Source organism: Sminthopsis crassicaudata, chromosome 4 (assembly GCF_048593235.1).
Source record: "Sminthopsis crassicaudata isolate SCR6 chromosome 4, ASM4859323v1, whole genome shotgun sequence".
Lineage (NCBI taxonomy): Eukaryota > Metazoa > Chordata > Mammalia > Dasyuromorphia > Dasyuridae > Sminthopsis > Sminthopsis crassicaudata.
Genome location: NC_133620.1, coordinates 112,595,012 through 112,613,700, shown reverse-complemented (window position 1 = coordinate 112,613,700; position 18,689 = coordinate 112,595,012). Strand labels below are relative to the sequence as shown.

The window sequence follows — 18,689 nt, the reverse complement described above, 5'->3', positions numbered from 1 at the left end:
TTTATTGACAAAACATATGCATAAATAATTTTTCAACACTGACCCTTGCAAAAACTTCTGTTCCAACTTTTCCCCTCCTTCCCTCCACCCCTTGCTCTAGATGGCAGGCAATCCCATACATGTTAAACATGTTAAAGTTTAATATATGTGTACATATTTATACAGTTATTTTGCTGCACAAGAAAAATCAGATTTAGAAAGAAGGTTATTTTTACCTGGGAAGAAAAACAAAAATGCAAGCAAACCAAAACATAAAGAGTGTAAATGCTATGTTGTGGTCCACGCTTATTTCCCCATATTCTGTTGTTGGGTGTAACTGGTTCTGTTCATTACTGATCAATTGGAACTGATTTGGATCCTCTCATTGTTGAAGATAGCCACTTCCATCAGAATTGATCCTCATATAGTATTGTTATTGAAGTGTATAATGATCTCCTGGTTCTGCTCATTTCACTTAGCATCAGTTCATATAAGTCTCTCCAAGCCTTTCTGTATTCATCCTGCTGGTCATTTCTTACAGAGCAATAATATTCCATAACATTCATATATCACAATTTACTCAGCCATTTGCCAATTGATGGACATCCATTTAATTTCCAGTTTCTAGGCACTATGAAAAGGGATGGATGGCACTTAAATTTTGAAGGGATTCTAAGATATAGAGCTGAGCAGGGAGAATATTCCAAGCCTGTTCAAAGGAATAGAGGCAAAATATAGAATAGTAGAATTTATAGAAAATAGCAAATAAGACCTAGCAGAAGGACAAAGTATAGGGGAGTAATATGTATTTAGATTGGAAAGACAGGTTGAAATTAGATCACTAAACACTTTTGAATGACTGTAATTTATATTTTATTCTTGAAGCAATAAATAGGGATCACTTCTTAAGCAAAGAAGGGTGTGACATGATCAGATTTGAACTTTATGGATATATTTTGGTATTGGTGTGGAAGATGAACTAGCTAGACAATTAGGAAGCTATTACAGTAGTACAAGTGATAGATAATAGAGGCTTGAATAAGAGTGGTTACTATATATATATATATATATATATATATATATATATATATATATATATATATATATATATATATAGAGAGAGAGAGAGAGAGAGAGAGAGAGAGAGAGAGAGAGAGAGAGAGAGAAAACTTGATTTTGAGCAAATGGAATCAACATGATTTCCTAACTGATTATACATTATATGTTATGTATACTTATCTCTTTGGCTGTTATTGATTGTGTTTATTTGCTGCTAGTACTGGTGTCTTGATCAAATTTTATTGTAGTGGATACTCAGTAAATATTAGTAAGCTACTGATTGATAGGATTGGAAAGAGTAGTTACTAAAGAGAATCAAATGTCAAGGTGAAACTTGCTATTACATAGTTTCTATGGTTTTCATCTTTATTTAAAAAGCAATAATAATTCTGTCATTTTCATTCTTTAATTCACCTTAAATTTTGGTCTATTCTGTTTTTAACTTCCAAAGGTTTTTGTTTTTGAAATCACATTAATGGCAATTCTCTTCCTCTTTAAAGCATGAATAGGGTATCTTAATCCTGTGATAGGATATCATTGCTCTCTCTCTGAGATGTTCAGAAAAAAGTACATTGTGTTTTTCTTCTAGCAGTGGGTTTCATAGGAAGGTATTGAACTTTCCAACTTTTCAAATATATTATAGGAGGAGCTCATGTTTCAATTGAGGGATTATACTAGATGATCAATTACCTTTGAATGCTTTCCTAGCACTGAGATCCATGATTTCTTTTATTGTAATTATTAGTGGATCTTTTATGACTCACTCCTCAAAGGAGATGGTCTTGGTGGATGGAAGGTAAAACAATGGAGTATAATTCCCCAGGAGGATTTAAGGAATGAATACTGGATGGATTTGTCTTCTCCCCAGTGTGGTTTATAGTGAATGGAACAGAGTTCTGGAAGGAGTGATTGTCTTGATGAGTGGGTAAGAGGTAACTTGGACTGAATGTCTAATATGTTTTTCTTTTACAAAAAAATACAATTTAGTGGCTTCATACATGTTTTTATGAGTGTTTTTGCATTGCTCTAACATAAGAGAGCTTTGCCGTGTTTCTTTCTTTCTGTTTTAAACAGTGTTTCTTTCCAATGAAACTTAGATTGAGGGACCCTCTTATCCTGAAGTGCCTTCCCTATAAACAGATATTTCACTTTATAGCTGCCACATTAAAATGCATTGCCACAATCTGGGACTTTCATTCTACTTTCTTAAGCATATCCTGAATAAATAGATCATTTATTACTTGGGAAAAGCTTGCTTTGGCTATGGGAATTGATTGGAAGACCTATGGAGTCCTTTCCCCCCTTTACTTCTGTGATTTTAAGCAATGTTTGACCATATTAGCCTATTATACCTAGATTCCATGCCAGTTTCTTCAAAAAAATTATTAAGGAAGAAGGTGCATATAATGAAACCTCATGTATTATTAACCTAACCTTACTACAACTGCACGAGGAATAGGCTTGGTTCAACTAAAATTTATAGGCAATTTGTTAAAGCAGCAGTGCACATTAGAAGGTACATTAGAGCCACATTGGTTTTAATATGCCATTCAATAACTTGAACAGAGGTTAAAAATGCAGCTTAACCTCCATTAAGTATTTTTAAAATGCTTTAATTTAAAATTATTTGGGGTGTGTGTACATATATGAATGTACACATGCACATGCGCTAATAAATATAGTGCTCTGTTTTGTTTTTTTTTTCCCCCCCACTTTGGTTCCCTTTCCTAGGGCTGTATGACCTAGTGACTTTCTGAAGCAGGCACTTAATCAGAAGCTAGGCTGGAAGAAGCAGAAGAATGATGTCAAGGAATACTGAGCCAGTGACCCACCCTTGTCCTTGAAAACTGAAGTCAGCGGGTTTATCGAGGACTGCAGCTTTTGGAATAAAGAAAGACTAATTGATAACATGTAGATCACTCTAAAAAATCTTTGTTGCTAAAACATTTACTTATTTTTGCATTTCTTTTGTGTTTTGCAAATGATAAAATCATTCCTTTCCTCCAATTTTTTAAAACAAAGTATCTCATTTTATTAAGAATAAATCATGTGTTTATTGTTGAGCTCTCATATCAAAGCTAGATCTAAGGCATTGTTAATAAAATTAGGTTTGGTCACTAGTTTTCCATCACGTAACAGTGCATCAAAGTTGTGTGAGGCAACTTTCTAGCCAAATGAGTTGCTCATTTTGGGTACCAGCTTTCAGGGTAAAAGTCACACCAAAGCTACCAGGTAGAAAAGCTGGCATAGAAAGATAGGAAAGAGCTCTTAGCCACATCTGTGAGCTTTATAATCCTTGAATTTAAGAAGTACTCAAGTCAGTGGGGAAAAGGAGCTACTGGAGTCAAGACAAGAGCAGCTCTTTTGTAGAGTAAATTCAAATCTCTGCTGTGTCATAACGAAGGTTTCTAAAAACCCACTAAGCAGATTAAAGTTTATAATCCCTAAAGGGGGTTTTGCTTTCCTTTTTCACTTTGAATTTGCTGACAGTATTGATCACCATGTAGAGTTTTGACCATTATGTTAATTTTTGGCTTTCAGCTTGATGACCTAGAAGTCGAGTCAGATATGATTTGTTAGGTAGTTGTTGTTGTTGTTGTTATTATATTTTTATCATTGTTATTGCTGAGCCTGATTCTATGATCAGTGAATTAGAGCCTGGGGTGTTATAAATTTACATAAGGGAGCCCTATGTGGGTTTTAGAAGTAGGTGGTAAAATTTGGCTCTCAGTACAACTGGAGAGTCTAATGGAGTATTTTCTCCCCTACATGGCTTTGGAGAGTGCATTATTATACCCTGTAGATTTGGAATAGAAGTATTTAGCTTTGTGATTATTTTGTTTTTTGTGGCTACATCAAAGCTGTTATAACATAGTTTTACATTTCTTGTGGCCTATTGGCTAAGAATATTTGAAAAATCTATTGTTTGGATACAAATAAACCATTGATATGACAAAAGTTTAGAAATCATATTTTATGGTTTAAATTGTCCATTTTGTGTCCTCCCTCTTCTTACTCATTTTATTTCTCACCCATTTGGGTGTCCTCCCTCTTTTGTAAATATAATTTATAATAATATCTATAGATGATATATATTATATATATAAACATATATAATATATATATATATACACACAATACACATACATATATACAAATGTTTCCCTTTTCTTACATATAGAAGTTCAATGTTAATAGATAATCCTCTTACCTTGGTAGAAATCATGGCAGGAAATCATGGTTATAAGAAGGCACTACTTAATTTAAAATAAATTTGTCCTTAATAAGGGAGAGATTTTTTTTTAAATTGGACTTAAGAAATTTAAATGTTCTCTCTATGGATGAAAAATATGGAGGCATTAAGAGGATCTGACAAATGGTCGGGTTAGTAGTTTCATAATATTGATAACATTAATCCTTGATTGACTGTGTCAATTATAATTCTTTATGCAACTTTGTACATGTCACCTAGCTGGGGAAGTCCCCAAAGAAAATGGGACTTGTTTAAAATTCTGAACGTGGATATAATGTGCAAAACTAGTTTGCAAATTGGGACCAGTCATATCCTTTACAAGATAGTACAAGTAAAGTCCATATGCATACCTAGTATTTTCTAAGCTGGTGTCCATTCTCAAGTTTGGTTTGGGAGTCATTTCTTCTAAATGGCTTATAATTAGTACTTAGCCTCAGATCTGGCCTCCTTTTCTGTAAAAGGCCTAGAGGTTAAACTTGTTTTCCATCTCCCATCTAAGACCTTGGCACAGCTGAGTTGTTCATGGTCCTCTGGAGGGACATTGCTAGGGAATGGACTCTTCATTTTATGCACAGGACAGGTACTATGCTGTGCAAATAGCTACTGTAGAAGAGAATACCAGCTGCCTCACTAATAACTTTGAGCTATATGGTGTCTGCAATAACTGAACCTGGGGCTCCCTCCTGATAAAAACATCACCTTTTTGTAATATGGCTAACTTCTAACTTTAGATGACTATTACTTGGTTGCTCACTTGAGATTTACCTCTCAAAGGAGTGGGGCTGAGTTTGAACCAAACCTGGTGGAGCAAAAATTATGTTTTGATCTCTCTTTGCAAGTGGATAGAAGTTTACAGTGTAACATGGTGCCAGGTTAATAACAATGTAATGACCATACTTAATAATGTAATCCAGAATTGGTCACAAAAAGTAACATTGAAAAGTTAAAATGATGCAGGAATAAAGGTGCGGGGCATGGGAAATGGAGCTAATGGCACGGACTTGGTAAAGAATTGGGATAAAGGACAGAAATTAAGGTCGGTGATCATTAAGCTGCACAAAAGATTTGAAGTTTTAACAGGAGGCAAGGGAAAAGGTTGTTTTCTATAGTTAGAAGTCATAAAAGGAGAGGTAATGGTCTAGAATTAGGTTCACTCAGGTAAAAGTAAGAAGTAATAGTTGAGCAAGGTAACTGACTCATCCTAATTAGAACTGTTTAAAAATAGGGCAACTAAAATACTGGTGGGATTAACCTTAATAACCAGGCTCCTGCAAAGGGAGGGGGAAATTAACCCTATAGCAAATTTCTACATAATCTCTTCCGTGGGTTCTAAGGAGCTCACCCACCTGGTCTGAGATCCCTTAAAAGCTTCCATCCTCCACTGTACCACTCATTGCATCTTCTTTTTTTCATACATGTATTTTTTTTTAGCCAAGCCATCTTCCCCATTTTGCTTTCTAAAAGAAATAAATAATTTGCCAATTCTCCAAGGCTTGTCTGATGGATCCAACTTTCTTGATAACCTATGCTATCATGATACCTTTCACTTAACATTCCTTATGTGTACTTGTGCTATAAAATTTTCAGACTCATTAGCTCACCTTGAGATGTGCTGATGATGCCAAAGTTATGAACTCACTACCACTCTGAATCTCTTAGCTTGCAGCCATTAGAAACACCCAATCAGTTGACCATAATGTGATAGGCAATCATTATGTATCATATTCTGTGCTGATAATACAAAGATGTTAGTAATCAACAGTTCCTGCCCTCAAGAATCAAACATTCTGAAGGACCAGACAACATATACACATATAAGTATAACCCCAGTTTTGAGAGCCTCTCTTATAGAGACTGGATAGTTTTATTGCACTTTAATGACATGGTAAAACTCTCCAAACATTTGAAGAGGAAGAACTGAATATTGTAGTTTAATTGTTATTCTGGAGAAAGTTAACCGTTGCGGTTGAAGATGAATTATGTGAGATTATCTTGAGAAACAACTTGAGCTGCCATCATTAGAGAGCTGAACTTTGAACATCTGTGGGGAGGAGTCATCAGTTGCTTATGATTAGGTTGATTGTAGAGAGGTGATGTGGATTATGTCTTTTATTACAGCTAGCACAATGTTGAAATGTTAAATTGTCTTTGTATTACCTGTTATTTTTAATAAATTGTATAGTCAGTTATGTTGGTGTTCCTTGAGGTTTTTAAAACTGAGATTTCATATTAAAAAAGAAGCAGAACCTTCCAGATATCCCCTGCCCCACCATAGTTTCTTCAGTTTATTTATAAACTGTGTTAGGTGCCTAGAGCTAATTAATGAATTAATGAATGAGAGATTGTGAGTTTCTATTAATTTATGAAGTATTAAAATTTACCCCATGATTGCTTTGAAACCCAAGATGAGAGTTGATAAGGAAATCTGACAATATCGGTTAGAAAATAAGGGTTTTGGTATTGTTATGAAATAATGAAATGACCTATGAAAGCTCATCTGACTTTAAACCTGCTATACAAGTGCATACATAACAAATATAAAGCAAAGAGAAAATATTCTATGGAGGGAGAACTACCATTGGGTAGGGGAGAAGAACCAGGAGAGGCTTCATATAGTAGTTATTGTTTGACATGAGTCTTGAAAGAAACCAGAATTTAAAAGAGACAGAGGTAAGGAGGAGTTCATTGGATGTATGGTGACCATCTGTGTAAGGCCTATGAGATAGAAAATGGATTGTTTTGTATGAGGAATATTAATAAAGATAGTGTTGCTGACCTGCAGAGAAATGAGTAGGGGAATAATATATAATAAGCCTAGAAAGGTGGCATAGGATTAGGGTGAGAAAGGTTTTAAATTCTAAATGCTAAGGTGTTAGTATTTATACCCAGAAATAAGAAAGAACTACTGAAATTAATTGAGCAGGGGAATAATATGGAAGTAACCTGTGCTTTAGGAAAATCACTTTGAAGGCTGTGTAGAGGAGGGATTGTAGTAGGTAGAGACTTGAGGCAGGGAAATTAACATGTCATTATAATAATCCAAAGCAGCTAGGTAGCCTAATGGATGGGAGTACCAAACCTGTCAGGAAGATTCATCCTCCTGAGTACAACCTGGTTAAGTCACTGTCTCAGTTTCCTCATCTACAAAATGAACTTGAAAAAGAAATGGCAAACTACTGCAGTATCCTTGCTAAGAAAATCAGAAATGGGATCCTGAAGAATTAGATATAACTGAAACAACTAAACAACAAAACAATATAAGCACGATGTATTGAGTACCTAAATTAGGCAAGTAGCACTACAAATTGAAAGGAGTCATACACAAAGGTTGTTATAAAGAAAAGATTTGACAAATGATTGGATAAAAGGGGTGAGAGAGGGGGTGAGATATTGAGCATGACATTGAATCTGGGAAACTGGAAAGATGGTATTTTTAATAGAAAATAGAAAAGTACTGAAGAGAGGTAGCTATTGAGAAAAATCAGCCATTTAGTTAAACATTTATTAAGTATTCAATATGTGCCAGAAACTGTGCTAAATGTGGGAACTACAAAGAAAGGCAAAAGATAATCCCTGCATGGATCTTGAAGTCTAATGGGAGGCAACACGCTAATAGCTATGTATTCACAAAATACTTACAGGATAAATTGGGTGAGAATGTTTTCAGAGGAAAGGTATTAAATTAAAGGGGGATTGGGAAAAAAACTTGTAGAAGGTAAACTTTTAGCTGAGTCTTGGAGGCAAGGGTAACCCAAAGCTTGAGATGAAAAGGAAGATAATTCTCAACATGGGAGACAGTTAGTGAAAATGCATGGAGTTTGAAAATGGAGTCTATATATGAGAAATAGAAAGGAAGCCAGTGACACTGAATCCTAGAGTATATTTGGGAGTGGGAAAGGAATGAGGTGTAAGAATACTGGAAAAGTAGGAAGAAAATAGATTATGAAGGGTTTTGAACATCAATGACCCCAGATTAGTATATATTTAATCCTGGAGATAATAGGAAACCACTGAAAAGTATTGAATAATAGAGTGACACAGTTAGAACTGTTTTAGAGAGATCCATTTGAGAGCTGAGTGGAACATGGAAGAGAGAGAGAGAGAGAGAGAGAGAGAGAGAGAGAGACAGAGAGAGAGAGAGAGAGAGAGAGAGAGAGAGAGAGAGAGAGAGAGAGAGAGACAGAGAGAGAGAGAGAGTGTTAACAAGGGAAAGAGAGTGATCAACAGTGCAAAAGGCTGATGAGAGGTCAAGAAATATGTGGAGTGAAAAAAGGCCATTAAATTTAACAATTAAGAAACTATTAGTAACTTTGGAAAGAGCAGTTTGCATTGGATGACGTGATCAGAAGATAGACTGCAAAGAATTAAGAAAAGATTAAGAGGAAAGGAAATGGAGGGACCTCTTGTAGATTGCTTTCTTAAGGAATTCAGCCAAAAATGGAAGGGAAGTATGATAGCTGGCAAGGAGAGATTAAATGAAGGTTTTTTTTTTTGTTTGTTTGTTTGTTTGTTTTGTTTTGTTTTTTGAGGCTGGGGGGAAATATGAGAATACTTATAAGCAGTAGGAAAGGAGGTAGAAGACAGAGAATGGCTGAAGATTAATGAGAGTAGAGATAATAGAGGGAGCAATCTGCTTGAGGAGACAGAATGGAATGGGATCCCTTGTGCACATAGAGTGGTTTGCCCTGGCAAGGAGAAAGACCATCTCTTCCTATGAAGCAGGGGTAAAAAGGACATTATTACAGATAATTTTGAAGTAATAAAAGATGAGAAATAGGGGAAATGAAGTAGCCATATGGCCTTAAAAATTCTCAGTGAAATATAAGGCACAGTTCTCAGCTGAAACTATGGGAGAGATGGAGCTATGGGAGGCTTAAAGAGGAATGAAAAAGTTTAGAAAAGCAGAGTTAAGTGAATCCAGAATCACACAACTAGTATATGTCTGAGGTCAGATTTGAACTCAGCTCTTGCTGATTTCAGGCCCAGAGATATCCCCTAAGCTATCTAGCTGCCCCAGTGAATCATTAGGGACACATAGGATTGGCTTTTACTACAGTGGGACCCAGATGAAATAATGTGACATAAACTTTTAAGTGGCAGCCAGTGTGATGTTATATGATTTTCTCCAGCTTCTTTCAGTTGCTTATGAATCTTTGTGGGTACTGGGGACTTCTTGGCCCACAATAGGTCCTTAATAAATTCTTGGACTTTTGATTAGTTCCTTTTACACAAATAACAGACTTTTATCACCATATTATTAAATTTAAACAAAGCCAGTCATCTTGCATGAAATGCATTCACTCAATATTGTCATCATAAATTCATAGTTGTACATTTGAATGCAAAACAAATATATTCTAAGTAATTTGTGTCTGCAACTACTCTGGTTATTTGTTGGGGCTGTTGTGTCATTTTATTCAGCCATGTCCAACTCTTCATGATCCCAAGTTTTCTTGGCAAAAATACTGGAGTGGTTTGCCATTTTCTTTTCCAACTCATTTTACAGAAGAGAAAAGACAGTTCTTACTATCAAGAGGCTTATATTCTAAAAGAAAAGACAACACATATCTCTGAGACATATTAACTGTGGACCTATGGATAGATGTATTTATCTCTTGGCATCTCATGCAGCTCTCTAAGAATACTGACTTCAAATTAACTGTCAATCTTCATCAGTATGAGGGTGTTTCCAAATTGCAAATAGTTTACACTGAGAAATGAAATATTCTTATATCCTTTTTATTAACTTAATAGAATGGAGATAATAAAAAAAAACAGAAGATATGAGCTCCATCTTTTCAGATCTTACTATTTTATTGGAATATATGATGTATTCATATAAAATTAAAATAATACAAAGCTGTGTATAGTTAGTGCTGAATGAGTAGGATAGACCCTTGAGTTTACCTTTTTCCTTTTAGTGACCACAATTTTCCATTTTAAGCTTGCTAACATTTATAAGAGGGAGTACACAGGGGTTAGGAGAGAATGGAAAATACAGACCAATCAATTTTGCTAATTGTTAGAAGCTATGACAAAATGGTTGGTATGGGAGAAGGTTGCAACAATGGGCTTAAATGAGGTTTTAGGGTTATCTGTGAATTCCAATTACTCTTTGCTCTTTCCCATTACATAAATAATTGACAGTTGACTATATATTTATGCCATGTTTGTATTTTTCTGTCCTTTCACCCCACTTAAATGTAAGATTTTTGAGCACAGTGACCATAGTTAACCTAAAATCTTTTCATCTCTTTTTCTGTAGAATAGTACTAGTGCTTATTATACTTTATTGATTAACAGTGTAATGATGGCAGTTAAAATTGCTATCTCTCCTTCACATGATTTTTGGGAAATTGAGGGGTAAGTAAAGAATTTACAGTAGGATTGGAAGGTGCACTAGAGATTGTTTAGTCCAAGGAAATTGAAAATTAGAGGGGTTAAGTGATTTGATCAAGTTCACACAGATAGTAAATGATAGAACTAAGATTTGAATCTTTTAATTCCACATCCAGTTCTCTTTGAATTATGCCATTCTATGTTCATATGGTACCAGTGGGTTCACCTTTTATGTTACTTGATCATCCCATCTAATGGCCAGTCAAAACAAACCCATAAATCCCAACCAGGAAATTCTAATTCTATTAAATGCCTAACAAGATCCTAGATGTGGGTGCTTTAGCTTGTCCTTCTAGCTTCCAAAGGTTATGATCCTTGCTTGGGATGCCATAGATATCATAAATATCTTATAGTTGTATGCAGTTCGCAAGCTGTCATTGGTTCAAGTCTTCCTTATGTGCTAATTTATACAGTGATTCAAGAACACATATGCCATGCTTTACATCCAAATATAATGTGAGATAGAATTAGATGATAGTGTTATTTCTTTATTAAATGGAAAAAAAGTGAGCTTAACAAGACTAGAGAGCTAGCATTGAATTCAGCACAACCCATGTTTAAGTTCTTTCCTTGAGACAGAATATGTGTGCAAAGTGACTTCAGCAAACAACTAGTTGTGAAAGATGAATGCTATGCTATGCTATATCATTAATATATCCAAATAGCTTAACTACTGTTTGAACATCTCTTAGAATGAGGAATAAATCATCACACATATTAGCTGTGACCATGGACAAGTCATTTAATCTCTACGTTGCAGGACAACTCTTTTAAGATTAAAAATTGATATATCTTAAAATCTACAAAATTATGATATGTTATAATGTTACCTTCTGTGGAGAGAATTTCTATACTGGGAGTTCCCTATATTGATGAAATTACAATTCTAGACCAATAAAAGGAGAGGGGTGGGTTGTGGCAAAGAAAAGAAAACAATTTATAATAGTTTGATTTCTTTATCCCTAGGTTTTTATGTTTCTCCAGGAAATAAAACTGGCTGCCTGCCATGCTCATGCCATACAGCTGGTGCAGTTCATCAGGTCTGTAATAACCTAACTGGTCAGTGCATATGCCAAGATGCTTCTATTATTGGACAGAGGTGTGACCATTGCAAGGACCATTATTTTGGGTTTGATCCTCTGGCTGGGAGGTAAACATCTATTAGTTTTAATAATTAAATGTTTCTGATTTAATTATCTTGGCAATTATCTCTGCTTGCTAACTTTGAAATCTTTATTGGCAGCCTCAAAACATTTTCTCTAAAAGGTAAAACTTTCTGTTTATTCACATGCTTATATTTATATCTATTTAACCTCTGCTTCTGATGTTAAATATGTCATGAGGCTCTCTGCATGTTTCCTAAGGCAGTTGCTTTAAAAGATGATTGGTGTTAAATAAGTCTATTTTCTGAAGCTTGGGGTTTTACTCTGAAGTTTTGGTCCCCCTAACCCCTACCTTTTTACACAAATTCTCAAATGTCAAACTCTTAAAACTCCAGCACTGAAAACTATTGGGTGCTGAAAGAGAGATACTCCCTATTATCACCATAGATTTCCTGAACTTAATTTCTATCATCTCATGCTAGTTGCTTTTATATTTTTCCTGTTTCTCCTTAAGATTTAAATTCTAGCAGATGAGCTTGCCTGTTTTTCCCCCTCACAGTAATATATATATATATATATATGCATATGTATATGAGTGTGTATATTGTGTATATATATATACACACACACCTATTTATATATACACACTTATATATACATATACAACTATATATATCTATATATATGTATATATTTTAACAATGAAGTATTTTTTTCAATTTATAAGATACAGCATAGAAATAAATTAAGCATTTTCTGAAACTTCATTAACTCTTATGAATCTAGTTCATTCAGCTCCCTCTGCTTTTACATAGATATTTATACTGTATTAATTTATACTCATTTGTGTGCTGTTAAAAAAAATGTGTCCTTACAGCATTATGATGTGTATTTATCTAACCTCTCCCATAAGATTATAAGCTCTTTCTAGGTAGAAACTGTAACTTCTACTTCTTTGCTATTCCCATCCCCATGCAGCTACTAAGGTGCTCTGCACCCAGCAGGCTCTCAGTATATGCACATACATATATTGCTGGCTGACTGACTAACCCCTAAATTAGTACATAGTCCACTGCTGATTATTCAAGGGTTTGTAGATTATCCAAGCTCTTTTTATCTTCTCATTTCCCTCCTGCTGCCTGCCTTTTGGCCATGCCAGTACTCATTAACACTTCCATTAGAGTGTGGACTGGGTAAATGTAAACTGAAAATCTAGCTGGTAAATGAGGGAAAATGTATGCCCTCTCTATGGGTAGGAGAAAGTGGTGTGGACACTTACATTGTTTCTCTAAGACTCAAACCTATTTGAAAAATCTTTTTTTGGCAAGGTGGGGAGCAGTAGTGTAGTAGGTAGGGCAGTGAATTTGGAATCAGGAAGTCCTGGGTTTGAATCCTATCTCAGACATAAACTAGCTTTGTGAATCTAGCAACTCATTTAATCTTTCTGAGCCTCCGTTTCCTCCTGTGTTACATGAAAATGTTGAATTTGATGATCTCTCAGGTGCTTTTTGCTTCTCAGGCTATATTCTTATGACCTGTAAGGGTATGGGGAAGTGAAGATGGAAAGAAATGGAAGAGAATTGAAGAGCAAATTGGAATGGTGAGGTTGCCTTGGCACGCCCTACCATCCCTTTTCAAAACTCCTCCCTACTTTATATTTTCAGAATGGAGAAAAAGCCCTTTATTATGGTTAACAGAATCAGGGAGGTGAATATACTAGAAATTTTCTTTCTCCTCTAAGACTTAATGTCATGTGGTATTCCCTTGAACTGAAAAGGAAAATGAAACTGTGGTGTCCTTGTGTCACCAAAGGATATAAGCACAATTGTGCTTTTGTAAAACTCGACATGTGGAATGTGTGCTCATCTGGAATGACCCCCCCCTATTCAAGGGTAACTGATGATTTCTGTTGTGTCTTTTCTCTTTAGCACTGATAATCATTTCAAAGGAAATTCCTTAGCATGAAAGGTCAATAGGGAATCTGGAAGTATGACCATAAGAAAATACTTGATTTATTCTTTCTTTCATAGTTTGAAAAGGATAAAAATTCATTTTATCTTTACAGTGTCTTTTTTTCATTTCTTGAAAGATGTGGAAATCTCCCTGATGACTTCTAGTTGTTATTGTACATATGCCATTTACTGTTTCAAACTACTTTTAAGCTTTAGTGCAGAAATAGCTATAAATATGGGGAACTATCAAATATGTGGTTATCTCTTTTGGTCTGAGGGAAGAATATCCACATATCTCAGGAAATTTATACAGTTAAGGAGCAAGAGAAAAGCTAGGTCTACTACTTGACATAAAGTCCTGTATTGAGTCATTGTATTCTTTTGTTTGGGAGAAAATCACATCCTCATCTGTCCTTCCTATTGAAGTATGCTGAGCACCCCCTAAAGATCCTCTATTTGCTTTCACAGGAATCACTTCCTCTTGCTCTCCTTCATGTTCCCTTCACTTAGCTCAGTTGTAGCTTGTTTTTTCTTTTTGTTCCTTTCTTCTATATTCCTCTCATGCTCCCTAGAGCCAAAACAAGTTCCTTCTACTCAGTCTGACAAACCACCTGTGTTTTTCTTCTTCAGTAGTTCATTCTTCAAAAGGCATCTATCAGAACAATGGGGGTGGGCTAGAGATACCCACAAACTGATATAAGAACAAAATCCCCTTCATTTATTTCTGACATAAGACATAAACATGACAAAACCAAGCACAGAAAACAATGAAGCAAAACAATTACTTCAGTGAAAAATCAGTGTAATTTAAACAAAAAATAGAATTTGACCCTCGAAAAATAGAACACAAAAGGAACCATGTTCAACTCTTTTCCTACAATTGTCAGTACATAGTTAAGAGTCACACTAAATTTATTTATGCTATCCTCAATTACTTATGGTCAAATATTTATGTATTCCTTGGGTTCTCAGCCTGGCATATAGTAAGTGCCTAATAAATGCTTGTTTACTGACTCCTCACACCTTCCCTATTCTGTATAATCCAGCAGATTTCCCCCACATTATACTTGTCCTTATTTTACTCTAAACCTAAATTGGGTATGCATTCTCTGTCAGACACCTGTTAGTCAATAAATATTTATTAAGAACATGTTATGTTCTAGGCACTGTGCTAAGTGCTAGGGTTAAAAAAAAGAGGCAAAAGACAATTTCTGCCCTTAAAAAGCTCACAGGGAGGGAGAGAGAAAGAGAGGTAAGAAAGGGGAGGGAGGGAAGGGGAAAGAGGAAAAGGATGAGAGGGAAGAAGAGAGAAGGGGAGAAGGAAGAAGAGAGGGGCAGAAAGGGGGTATAGAGAGTGGAGGAGAGGGAAAGGGAGGGAGGAGAGGGAGAAAGAGAAAGGGGAAGAGGAGAGAGAGAAAAGGAAGAAGGGAGACAGATTCCTAAGTTAACATGGGAAATTGGTGACAGAGGCAGAGTTAACAAATCAAATATTTACTGATAATAAATCATAATTTTGTGACCCCTATATAAAGTTATATGATCCCATATGGGGTTGAGACCCCCTAATTTAAGAAAGTTTGATATAGAATTATAGATAGTAAGTAGTAGAGCTGGCATTCAAATCTGGGTCTGATGATTTCAAACAGCTTCCCTTCTCCCCCTACCGTGTTGCTGTCAGTCTAGAATTTGTGAGTCAAAACTTACAGTGACCTCTAGGGTGCCACATGATTTTTTGCTCTAGGTACATAGTTTTGTGAAGATTATTTTAATTTATGAACCTCTCATTTAGTCTTGGGGCTGTTATGGTTATGAATGGATGCTTGAAAAGTGGTCTCAGAGAGATGGAGAAATGTTTGGAAGATAAACTAGTCCAGGAGACAGTCATATCCTATTTGTCTTCTATTCAGGATCATAGGTTCACACATTTAGAGCTGGGAGAGATTTTAGCGTCTTCATCTAATTCAACTCCTTCAATGAGATGAAGAGCTGAGATGCAAATAAAGGTCACTTACATGGAGATTTAATCCCATGAACCTTTGACTCTTGAGCCAATACTTTTTTTTCATGATTTCCATCTTCAAAACCAAGCTTCTGATGACATACTATGTTTCTAATGCATCATTTTTCTTTTCCTAATGGAGGTATTACTCTTATAATAGTAAACAGGTTCTGACTCCTTTTCTGTTTGCACGCCTGAGTGAGGCGGGGGAGGGGGGGAGAAAAGGAAGGTCTTGAGAAAGGAAAATATATGAGATTCATGGTCCTAAAAGAGGCAAATTAACTATTTTCCCATTTGTACCTCAGACAACATTGAGTTACATAGGGGTCCAAACAGCTATAATGGTCATGATTGCTGGCCTAGATTAGCTATGCTTTACTCCTGTTTTGTTTACCATAATGAACTGGTCAATAAACATCACAAATTGTTTATCTATATAAATCTTGACAGATTATTGTTTATGAAATCCATTTAGCAAGTGAGGTTTTCCCATAAGGATGAAAAATGAAGATTTTAAACAGATTGCGGGAGAAGCTTGAGCCGTACCTAGAGAGTCAATGTAATAAAGGTTTCTTTATATTAATATTACAAAAACCATTTATCCTGGCAGAATCAATATTGCAATTCATCTTAGTTTGGTTTTTCTCTTTCTAAGTTGAAAATGTCTTTTCTTTTATTATATATAATTCTGTTTTAATAAATGTGAGATATATCTCATTTAGGAGGAGCTCTTGAGGAGGAAGCACTTATAAAATGACATGAAACTTGTAGCTTATTTGGTAAACAGTCCTAGAGAATGTAGAAAATTACATTTGTGGGTCTGTGAAATTTGGAGGCATCATTGTACTTATATCTTAATCATCAGAATCCCAGATGATCTTTACTTTAGAGGATCAAACAATAGCATTTAGAGAGGATCCAATCTAAAGGTTCCTGTCAGGCAGAATTCCCACCAATTAAAAGCAAACAATTACCACAATAGTCAGGTTTCTGGCTGGGTAAGAGGCTATGAAATCAGACACAATCATTTTTAATTACTCAAAATACAGTATACTTTCATGAAAAGAGATTTATTTAGTTTGGACTTGGAGGTTAATATCCCATGGATATTGATTGAATGAAGGTGGAGTTAGATGAGTATCAGTTGGGAGAGAAGGGAACTACATCAAGGAAAAGAACAATGTTAGATATTGAGAACCAGTGCTGTAAATGTACTGTATGTAAAATAAGTCTGATTGTCTCATGAGTGAATGGTAATAAAAACTGAAATACTCAGGAGACCCTTATTTGTGAGTGGTGCAGTAAAATAATTGTTGTAGAAGCAGAAGCTTGTCTCTCAATGTTTATGAGTGTCACCATAACAAAAAAAAAAAATCAAGGAAAAAAAAACACACCACAAACCATATATGCTAAGGAACAGTGTGAAATGAAATTAAGAAGAAATAAAACATCTTTGTCTCTCCCAGAATTCTTCAATCTTATTTTTTTAAAGGGCATTTTGCTTTAGCTGTAGAAATGCCTAGTCTAAGCAAAAGGGGGGATTTTGAGGTCATGTGTATGTAGTACTCAGTATAGTTTTTTGAAAAGAAAAAATACCCCAAATATCCTTTTCTCCCTCCCTTTTTCTTCCTACTTTTTTTAAAAGAGAGCAAACTAGAGTATAGTGGTTTCCAAGAGAGAATGTACTTTATTTATTCTCAAAGGGATATTATTCCATAAAACAAATTTGCAGTTTATTTTGCAGCTTTAGCTTTTATCAGCCTTTTTAAGGGTGTTGAATGATTACCCAGGAGATCACACAATCAAAGTTGCAGTGGGATAGAGGAACTATAATAAAGAAAGACCTTTGATGGATAGAAAAAATAGGAGAAGGATATCTTTAAACTTGTTTTAATGTGCCACATGAAGAACCCTGTGCTAAAAATGGTCTTTAGGCATAAACAAATTTTTTTTGTTTTTAATAATTTGCGTGACAAAATTCCTTATATTAATCAATACCATTGTCATAGGTTAATTGTTAGAATAATTCTTTTTTGGAGGTAACACATTTAAGTTCCTATCACAGTTAATAAAATGCCAGTGCAATAATTTTAATGGGCAAATATTAAAGCCAGAAATTGTAGATGGACAGTTGATAGTTTGTTCCCTAATCTTTATTTTGCTCATTATAGTCCCTACTTATAGTTATTGATCTCAAACTACTAGTAACTACGAACTACTACTACAATGATGCATATAGGTGCATATAGGTGTGTGTGTGTATGTGTGTGTATGTATGTATATATATATATATATATGTACATATATATATATAATATACTAAACTGTTATACTTACTAGACTAGACTATGGTATTTGATGTTATTTCAGTGGTCTAAACTAAATTTCCCAGACTTAGATGTCAGGAATAGGACTTGGTTATGTTTTGGAGAACGAATTTGCCTCTCTTGACTCAAGAAGGTAACTGATTTTGACTTAACTTTGAAGGTAACTTGACTCAAGTAAAGATAATTTTACTTGAAAAATCTCAAGTCCCATAATCCATGGTATCTCCTTACGCAATCTATATCATAGTATTTCCATAGGAGTATAGATGTTGACCTGAAAGGGACCCTAGAAGCCACTCCCCTCCTTTAATAGCTGAGGAAACTGAAAAAATTAAAACTGAAGAGAGGTCTTTTATTCCAATCTTTTTCTTCTACCATACTGTCTTTCTTCTTTCTATTCATAGCTAAGAAACAACAAAAAATAGTCTAGAATATAATTCTAATTGAATAAAACAGACTGTAAATTATCAGATCATAGGTTCTGATCACAAAGCAGAAAAATAGATTGAGTAAGAAGAGATCTTGTTGCTCTTTGTCTTGTAAAGGCTCTTCATGCCTCATTTGGGTTTTTCTTGGTAGAGATACTGGAGTGGTTTGCCATTACTATCTTCAGCTCAT

General features: G+C 35.0%; 1 protein-coding gene across 1 annotated transcript in view; it reads left to right on the top strand.

Moving 5' to 3' along the window:
• The window catches only part of USH2A (usherin), a 1,025,480-nt gene that overhangs the window by 183,635 nt on the left and 823,156 nt on the right, over window positions 1-18,689 (top strand). The window contains exon 13 of the mRNA XM_074264677.1: window positions 11,657-11,840. Within this exon, the coding sequence (XP_074120778.1) occupies window positions 11,657-11,840 (184 nt within the window). The remainder of the gene's footprint in view (window positions 1-11,656; window positions 11,841-18,689) is intronic.